We start from the raw sequence: 10069 nt of genomic DNA, 5'->3' as shown, positions 1-10069 counted from the left end.
CAGACACATGGACAATGGACTTCCCTTCAATTTCAAGAAGATTTATAGCATTTTTATACTGTTTTTTTTTATATATTCTTCTCTTTTTATACTTTCATCACGGTTCTTCTAGCATTTTTTATGGCTTTCAACACCAACACATACCTTATCCGCCGGGATGGAAATAGACACATCTATGCCACCCTTAAAAAACCATCTTATTACTCCCTTATTGATATTTCACATACTTTGTAATGAATTCTAATAACCTTATGATTTTTCATATATATAATTTACCTAAAACTAATTTATTTATAAAATACCATATTCGAGTACTCTCCGTTTAGGCTGAGTACTTGCTACTCTCCAGTCGACCAAATGAGTATCGAATAGCTAGTTCTAGAACGCTAGATAGGAGTAGATTGAAATGATCGGAATATTCATGGGGTAGAGCACGTAGAGAAACATTAGGAAAAAGTTTCATCAATTGGTTCAGTTTGTCTTGCTTAGTTTAATTCTATCCTTGTTCATCTTGGTGTATCTTTTACCACCCATAAGGTATTCTCTAAGAGTTTCAACATTGATGAAGGAGTTAAAGCCATTGATACTAGGATTTCAGAAATTAGAATTTAGTCTGTCACTCAGATCCTAGCATGTCAGAAATTGAAAGAGATTTTATGGTTGAGAAACTCCGACCAAAGGGATTGTCTGTCTTGAATGCCTTGGGGAGCGTACACATTTACTAGAAAGGTATTTCTTTTTGGGAATGGCTAAATAAACACCCCCATTTACTAAAAACACAACCTATACTAAAAAAACACCCTAATAAAAAAAAGTCCAGAATGCTTTTTTACATTGAAGTTTGTATACCCAACTTTTTGTTTTTCTTTAATTTCTTTACTTTTTATTTATTTTCTTTTTCATTGTATGCTTGAATATTAATATTTTTTTTTGGAGTAATTAAAATATATATATATATATATATATATAAATGATTAATTATTTATTTTTAATTATAAATGATTAATTATTTATTTTTAATTAATATAGATTAATAACGTATATATATTTGTATATTATTTAATAATTAAATATAAATGAATACATAAAAACAAAAATATGATGCAAAAAACAATAGCATTAGCAATCCTTCATGAATACATAAATGTATAATTCACGAGAAAATTAATACCCTCTAACAATCCTCTATAGTTATAAAAGGTGTTTCGGGATTGTAAGGTTTCAGCTGTCTATAGAGTTCTAGACGTGACATGAACATAGTTTCCCATCCAGCTGCACATGGGGCTCTGTGGCGGATCCAAAAAGCTGAAATGGTAGGCAACAGGCTATCTCCTCCTAATTGTACCATTACATAATGATTACCATATACAAGTGAAATCGTAATAACGCGATGGTACAAAAATTCTTCTGGGCCTTTCCAAAGAGGAAAGAAAGTGAGAGAGCCAAATCTGTTGGTTAAAAAAGTAAGGACTACACCAAATCTGTTGGCAATAAGGATACCTGTTTCAGGCATAAGTAACCAGTATCTTTTAGGTGCCGGCGATTGTAAGAAATTCAACGAAGTATATAGTTCACCGATTCCATCAGTGAAAACTCTAGCATATGCATCGTACGAAGTCAATAACTCGTCTAGTAGTTGACGTCGAACATTGAGCCAATCATTCTCGCCATACCCAAGACAAACAGATATTGTTAATTAATAAAAATTCGGTATATAAATTATATGTAAAATATACTTGTTGAAATATTATACTTGCATCGGAGTTTTTCCATCATTTTGGGACGAGCGAAGCTTGTACTGTGCATTGTATATGGTTTTGAGTATAGAAACATTATTCTCATCATGCTCTTTTAGTATCGAGAGTATGTTGCGTGGTTCAACATTCTGACTTGTCAAGTCAGCCACCAACTTTTTTTCGTTTTCTTTCAACCGCCTAGCATAAGCATGTCCTTCCATATGTTGTGCAGGTGGATGGTTATGTTGATCACATTTCACCCTTAATGTCCAACCATCAAATTGTTTTATATACGAACCAACCAATTTAAATGGACAATTGATTTTTTTGGTGCCGGGATTTTTACTTGTTGCTTTAATTTTGTATTCACCACCACGATCACAAATAAGTGTGACATAAGACACCACACCATTTTCATTTTTCTTTGATCTTCTTCTAACGATAACATAACCAAGAGAAAATGCTTTGTTTTGTACCCATCCCATCAACTCATTTAGAGAATCGAACACCTAAAATTCAAATAATATATGTTAATAACTAGTGAACTTTACAATGATTTAAAAAATTAATATCATGATAAGTATTATACCCGTTCGGTAAAAAATGGTGACATCCCCATAAAGAACTCGTTGCCTTCATTTGAGTTTTCCCCGTAAAAATTCGTCATCTTTTCAATAAAGCTATGAACTTAACAAAAAAAATTGTTAAAAAACTAAAATAATATAAAATAACTAATTAAAAATAAACATATATGTTTTTAAAAGTTGATTAACTTTTAAAAATCAAAATCAACGGCAATGTCTAATGTCTACTTGTCTAAATAACTAATTTATTTTAAAAAAACAAAAAGCAACAATCCATTTAGTTTAAAAAACGGATATTTTTTTTAAAAAAGCTGATATTTAAAAAATAAAAAAAAAACTGATTTATTTTAAAAAATGTTTTATCATATTTTAAATAGTCAAACCACTTAAAGGTTAGCCCACTTAGAATGTTTTAGGCCAATTATCCGATGCTCAGCCCATTTAGCCCATTTTACAATTAAAATACAAAACCCTAAAACCACATATTTTAAGTGCCGTGAAAGAGCAACAGTCGTCCCCGCTGTCCCCCATCTGCCGGAGCATAGCAGCCGCCGACGACTCAATGCACCGGAGAATTGCCGACATCAGACCTCCGACGAAGAGTCCATGCAACCAGAGCATCGTCACCACCATGAACCTCTCCCTATCTGTTTCTCCATCGATCTGTCTCTTTCCACGTTTTCTCTTTTCCGGCACCGGAGATCGAGACGATGCCTCCGGCGGCAGTGATGCTTGCCGTCGGTCATGATTACAATAACTCGTTCACGGCAGCGGTGTTGTTTCTCCATCGATCTGTCTCTGTTTCTCCATCTCTCTCTCTCTCTCTCTCTCTCTCTCTCTCTCTCGATGTTTTACATTTTTTCGGCGGCGGTGCTGCTAGTCGTCGGCGATGATGACGGTGGTTGGACTTTAACAACCAAAATAATATTTTAAATCCTGAAATAATAAACAAAATTAAAAATTTTACCTAAATTGTATTAGATGGTTAGATTAATGTTAACCTATCTTTTTTATAATAAAACATAAGTTGTTATTAGGTAAATTGATATTAATGTAATCTCTTTATTATAAATACAATTTACATGACGTAAATACAATTTACAAGACTTTTTATGTTTGAGCTTTTTATGTACCAATACAGCTATTAAATAGGGTGTTTTTTAAGAAAAAATAGTTTGACTTTTAAAATAGGGTGTATATGGGTTGTCGGAAATTGCCCAGTTTCTAATAGTGATTGTATACTATGAGATAATATAGAGCAAACATAGTTGGTCCACAAACATACGAGACTTAATGTTTGATCATGTATTTACATAATATAGAACCAATTGGTAAAGTAGGGGGATTTTATTGACATCAAATTAAACTTCATAAATAAGCAAATTATAGATTAAAATTAAAAAAATTTAAAATACATTTGTGATTCCTAATCCTATTCAAGTACTATGTTGTAAGATGTAATGTGAATTTAATTTATGTTCAATCTAATTTGGTAATTATGATATTAATAAACTCTAATATCTCCAAATTGACAAAAGTATTTTACTCAAAACATGATCTTTAAGTAAAATTTCATTTAGTTAATAAAATCCATACAAGCTCTTACATTAGATCACTAATCTTTGATTACACTAATTTTGATTCCAGTGAAACCAATTAAGTGTTTGTTACCAATTACCAATCATAAAATATATACAAATTTCATAAATTGACTAACAACCATGATATGAACCCTAGTTTCATTGATCAAGTGAAAAGAATACAAATCAAGTACATAATGAAGACCAAATCAAATATTACTAGATAATAAACATGAAATCAAATTCACATCACAATCTTAACAATAAATACATGGGAATCTAGAACCAGAAATTTTAAGAAATGTTAGGCACACATGACTAACTTAGAACACAAATTCAACAAGTTCTGATCTTCAAACAAACTTACAAATCAAAATATCATTTATCAAGATATTGTTTATTCTATTTATGATTGTTTTGTTTTTGTTTGCTACAAGTCTAAAGTTGTAGGGGTTTCAAATTCAAGAAGTTTTTATTTTCAAGCACTTTAATTATTGATTTTTCTTATGCTAAGACACAATGGACAATGGACTTCCCTTCAATTTCAAGAAGATTTATAGCATTTTTATACTGTTTTTTTTATATATTCTTCTCTTTTTATACTTTCATCACGGTTCTTCTAGCATTTTTTATGGCTTTCAACACCAACACATACCTTATCCGCCGGGATGGAAATAGACACATCTATGCCACCCTTAAAAAACCATCTTATTACTCCCTTATTGATATTTCACATACTTTGTAATGAATTCTAATAACCTTATGATTTTTCATATATATAATTTACCTAAAACTAATTTATTTATAAAATACCATATTCGAGTACTCTCCGTTTAGGCTGAGTACTTGCTACTCTCCAGTCGACCAAATGAGTATCGAATAGCTAGTTCTAGAACGCTAGATAGGAGTAGATTGAAATGATCGGAATATTCATGGGGTAGAGCACGTAGAGAAACATTAGGAAAAAGTTCCATCAATTGGTTCAGTTTGTCTTGCTTAGTTTAATTCTATCCTTGTTCATCTTGGTGTATCTTTTACCACCCATAAGGTATTCTCTAAGAGTTTCAACATTGATGAAGGAGTTAAAGCCATTGATACTAGGATTTCAGAAATTAGAATTTAGTCTGTCACTCAGATCCTAGCATGTCAGAAATTGAAAGAGATTTTATGGTTGAGAAACTCCGACCAAAGGGATTGTCTGTCTTGAATGCCTTGGGGAGCGGAATATTCATGGGGTAGAGCACGTAGAGAAACATTAGGAAAAAGTTTCATCAATTGGTTCAGTTTGTCTTGCTTAGTTTAATTCTATCCTTGTTCATCTTGGTGTATCTTTTACCACCCATAAGGTATTCTCTAAGAGTTTCAACATTGATGAAGGAGTTAAAGCCATTGATACTAGGATTTCAGAAATTAGAATTTAGTCTGTCACTCAGATCCTAGCATGTCAGAAATTGAAAGAGATTTTATGGTTGAGAAACTCCGACCAAAGGGATTGTCTGTCTTGAATGCCTTGGGGAGCGTACACATTTACTAGAAAGGTATTTCTTTTTACACAACAGTTTAAGACACCCACAACATACACCAATCTAGTTTTTAAAATAATTAAATCGAAAATTATGTACATTGAGTTTTGTTTTTTCAGCTCTACTCTACCCCTTGAGAAAGTAAAAAAAACCTCCACTTTTTTTTATTGTTGTTTGTAAACTTCCACGTATCTTTCTTTCTCTCTTTTTTGTTTGTAAACCATGCCTACTTCTTTTTTTTACTTTTTCTTCTTTTATGATTTGTTTGATTTCTTAAGATAGACATGTCGTGTTTTTTTTCTTTTATATATATATATATATATATATATATATATATATATATATATATATATATATATATATATATATATATATATATAAACCATGTTTATTATTATTTATTTATTAAAATGTTTAAAATATAATATATTATAAAAGATAAATTACATATCTAAGTTATCTTTTAAAAAAAATTTTCAATTTAATATATTATAATATACTTTATAATATATTGTAATTATACATATACATACTTTTTTGAATCTATATATATACCTACTCTTTTGACGTAATATTTTTTATCAACCGACATAGAAAAAAATGTGGCTTTATACTTTTTTTATAGAAAATAACATATTTTTTTATATAATTAATGATATTTGGTTTACAGAATTGAAATAAAAACTGTAAAAAAGAAGAGTGTGACTTACGTCTAACAAAAAAAATTATGCTATAAAAAAGATGGGTTTACGGAAATAGAAAAAAATAAAATGTATTAAGTTTGTGGGTTTACGGTAAGGATAAAAAATTTTATGAGGATTTATCTGGAATTTTATTTTTTTTTAAATATTTTTTATATTATTATATTATAAAAATAACATTTTTTTATGTTAATATAAAATTTCGTGACTGACTTGTTTTTAATCCCACTTTCCTCCAAACTTCCGGATAATCAATTCATTTATATATTTATTTATTGTTTTTGTTTATTGTTAACATTTTCTAATAATTAAAAATTATATTATTTTTTTAATATAAACTCAATAGAACTATTTCTGTTTATTAAAAAGGTATAAAACTTTTGTATGCAATTAACGATCTGTGTCTATCAAAATTAAAGACACAAATGAAAAATATAAATTTTATCAACCAAAATGTTATCCGAAAAAGTATGGATTATGAATGGTTTTTAAAAAAATTATGTCACTTTTTCGTAAGGTTTGTTTTTTTCTTTTAAAAAATAACAACTATTTTTTCAATGGATTTATTTGGAATTTAAATTTTTATAATATTATTTATTATATTATAAAAACAATATTATTGTTGTTTATTTTATTTTAATAAAAAAACAAATTTAAATTATTAATATTAAGAAGGTTACTAATAAAAATGTAATTATTATATAATAAATGTTTTATTGATTATGATATAAGAAAATAATGATAAAAAGAATTAATCAAAATAATAATTATATGTTAATGATATGGTAACAAAGACCTAAAAGATAATCTAAAGGTGTAGGATGATTGGGTTGAAGTGTACAAAGTCGTACTAAAGATTTCCAAAATATTATGATATTTAGGCTATGTTTGGCGTACTAGCTGAAAAGCTAGCTGTTAAATAAAAAGCTAGTTGATAGCTGAAAAGCTAGCTGATAAAAAATAACGTTTGATAAAACTAGCTGAAAAGCTAGCTGAAATATATAAAATTACATAAAAAAACATGTAGGAGTATGTGTTTCTATAATTAATTAAGGGGTGTATTTGAGAAATTTTTAAAAAGCTCCTAAAAAACTAGTCTAAGTAGCTTTTCAAAAAGCTAGCTTATAAGCTAGCTTAAAAGCTACTTTTTGGCTTACCAAACACGACAATATAAAAAAGCTCGAAAAATAAACTAATTTATCAGCTAGCTGTAGCGCACCAAACACAGCCTTAACTACTTTTAACTACTTGCTTAGCTTTGAAGAGACCATCACCCCAAACGCGAAAAAGCCATCCCAATCGACCGCCAACATCAACACAAGAAAATTCAGATGTGGAGTACAATGACCTAAATTCTTGAAGAGCATCTAAATTGAGCTTCCTATAGAGAAAAGAAGTCGAATTTAGGTTCCCTCTTCAATCTTAAGATCCATTCTGATTTATAGGAGCCAATCACTCCCCTGATACTGATAGTTAACAAATTAATGGGATAAGATCGACTTCTCTATCACCGAAAAGTACTAGGTTGGCAACATGATCTTCAAAATTCCCAATCTTGATGCCTAAGGGTTACCCTACTCAAATGGTGTCAATAATATCTTGTTGTTTTAAGGTCAAAACTAGGAACACAATATGTAAGACTGATTCAGATGTGTAGCACCATTGATATGTTCTACGAATCCTCCCTCGTTGAGATGTAGAGGAATACCGAATATCTCCATACATGTTATACATTGAAAACTGTGTGGCAATCCATCCCAAACCTCTAATTCACTTAACCAAATCTTCCAAGTTTTCTCACATTCTTCCAGGAATTTTCTTGCATTCGGTTGAATTTGAAACCTATTAAAATTGCATAAGGTACAAAATTCATCCCAGATTTTGAATTATCCACCACATTCATCAAGCACTTGAAGTTGAGCATGATCTTCAACCTGCCTATGCAACGAATGTGAATTTTCTCAAGTCCTTCAGCTTTTAAACCTTTGTGGATATTTTGTAGTTTATACTTGTTACTAACCTCCCCAACTAGGGAGCGCTTCATCTAGTCTTTATGGCATGTGACGTTAGCGGATGAGACTCTTATTGATAGTATATGTTGCTTCTAGGGAACGAACCAACAAAAACATCTCTAAATATTATTGAACTTGTGTGCATTTTCTTTGTTTATGGAAGTTACTTTCAGTTCAATTTTTCACTTTAGGTACGAAGTCAGGTTTTTTTCTTTGCCTTTTTATAATAAACTACTTTTTTTTATTGTTTATTGTTTACATATAAAAGCTGGTAAATGATAAAGAAAACTAAAATACTCATGTGTTGCAGGAATTTTGCAAGGCGTACAAGTTGCTTTCCCCTCCAGCACTTGGTATGAAAGAAGCAACGACAGTTTGCAATGCAGTGGCCTTACTTCAGTCGATGGCATCTCATCCAGACACAAAGATGGGTATTGTGAGAGGTACGTACTAAATAACAATAACTTCTGCTAGCTAGCCACCATTGTTGAATTTGTTATTATTAATACAATGGATTCATTTGATTCTTACATTTTTGGCAGCTAAAATGCCTGTTTTCATCTACCCTTTTATGAACACTACTGAACAACGACTCAAACATTTCGACTACTTACGTCTCACCAGTTTAGGTGTCATCGGTGCCCTTGTGAAGGTACAAACACAAAACATGAATCTTGTACCTTTCGTAATACCACATTAAAATCTTTTATTTTGCTTTTACCCAGGTGGAGGATACCAACAGCCCAGAAATCATTCACTTTCTTCTTGAAACAGAAGTGATTCCATTGTGCCTTCGCTGCATAGAAGTGGGTGGTGAACTGGCAAAAACGGTATGTTAATCATAATCTTGATTCTATAGATTTCCTTTACAAGTTGTTGACAATCCATCTATTGCTTTCAATATGCAGGTTGCAGCTTTTGTGGTTAGTAAGATTCTATTGTACGAAGAGGGGCAACGATATTGTGGCACATTTCCAGAAAGGTTTTATGCGGTTGCACAAGTCTTGATCAATGTTGTTGACCAGTTTACCATAAAACCACCATTGCAGTTGTTGAAACATGTGTTAAACTGTTTCTTGCGACTCTCTGAAGTCTCTAGGTTAGTCGGGTAAATTTTGATCTCTCGAAACTTGTATTGTTTGTATATTAGTACTTTAGTAGTGTGTTTTTTTAAACATTATTAATATATATCGTGTTCATGCTCTAACTCATGGTGTCAAATTCATAGGGCTTGTGATGCTTTGAGCAAATGTTACCCTGCCAAACTGAGAGATCCTGGATATCTCAACTTCGCTTGTGTAAGACGTTATATGCATGCATGCAGCATGCCTAATACACTAACAAACATACATATGTAGTGTAAAATGATATAATTATTTAATAAGTTAATACTATGAGTTTAACTTGACATTTTTTGATTAGATATTGTAACACTAAAATATAACTTAGGAGTTAGGATTACTTATTTGATATATATGAGTTGAAACTGATTTATGCTATGTTATTTATAGGAAGATCCATATGTTCGAAGACTAGCTGACCAAGTGCTCCACAACGTGGCTGGCCATATATAGGACGCTCAATCGGTTCTTGCAACATCTCATATTATGATCTCTTTGAAGTATAAAGAAACCTATATTACTGACAAAGGAAACCGATCTCATGGAGCTTTAACCATTAATTTTGGTTAGAGAGTATTGGAGTTTAACTTTCAATGTTTATCGTAATCCTTTAACTTTTAAGTGTTGAAATTCAAAAAATATATTATGGATGGTTGTTTACATGCGTCACATGGTTTGTATGTGACTGTATGGGAGGAGACCTTGCATAACATACCAAGAAATATACAAAATATTTCATAAAACTCTAAAAGCTTAATTTTTCCTACAATTCATTAAAATCTATAAATTTTAACAACTATGAATATGCTTGT

At 30.7% G+C, this 10069-nt stretch overlaps 2 protein-coding genes across 2 annotated transcripts; one reads left to right on the top strand and one right to left on the bottom strand.

The window, feature by feature from the left end:
• Positions 1–1174: 1174 nt before the first annotated feature.
• LOC145076400 (uncharacterized) lies at positions 1175–3108 on the bottom strand. Its single transcript, XM_079022283.1, has 4 exons — positions 2958–3108; positions 2326–2423; positions 1754–2245; positions 1175–1663 (listed from the first exon to the last, which is right to left on the bottom strand). Exons 1-4 carry the CDS (start codon positions 3106–3108, stop codon positions 1175–1177), a joined length of 1230 nt encoding a protein of 409 aa, XP_078878409.1.
• Positions 3109–6623: 3515 nt separating this feature from the next.
• On the top strand, positions 6624–9248 carry LOC145076399 (cell differentiation protein rcd1-like). Its single transcript, XM_079022282.1, has 5 exons — positions 6624–6641; positions 8447–8579; positions 8679–8788; positions 8862–8966; positions 9045–9248. Exons 1-5 carry the CDS (start codon positions 6624–6626, stop codon positions 9246–9248), a joined length of 570 nt encoding a protein of 189 aa, XP_078878408.1.
• Positions 9249–10069: the final 821 nt, after the last annotated feature.

Source organism: Lactuca serriola, chromosome 9 (assembly GCF_051521515.1).
Source record: "Lactuca serriola cultivar US96UC23 chromosome 9, Lser_US96UC23_V15, whole genome shotgun sequence".
Classification (NCBI taxonomy): Eukaryota; Viridiplantae; Streptophyta; class Magnoliopsida; order Asterales; family Asteraceae; genus Lactuca; species Lactuca serriola.
This window is presented reverse-complemented; position numbering and strand designations above follow the sequence as displayed.

Bases quoted from the DNA above. Each gene is read 5' to 3' on its own strand.
- LOC145076399 (XM_079022282.1), top strand. The intron at 8,580-8,678 runs GTACGTACTAAA...CATTTTTGGCAG, and splicing joins AAAGATGGGTATTGTGAGAG to CTAAAATGCCTGTTTTCATC. The intron at 8,967-9,044 runs GTATGTTAATCA...TTCAATATGCAG, and splicing joins GTGGTGAACTGGCAAAAACG to GTTGCAGCTTTTGTGGTTAG.
- LOC145076400 (XM_079022283.1), bottom strand. From the start codon at position 3,108: ATGGAGAAACAACACCGCTGCCGTGAACGAGTTATTGTAATCATGACC. The intron at 2,246-2,325 runs GTATAATACTTA...TTTGAATTTTAG, and splicing joins CACCATTTTTTACCGAACGG to GTGTTCGATTCTCTAAATGA. The intron at 1,664-1,753 runs GTATAATATTTC...GGGTATGGCGAG, and splicing joins ATGGAAAAACTCCGATGCAA to AATGATTGGCTCAATGTTCG.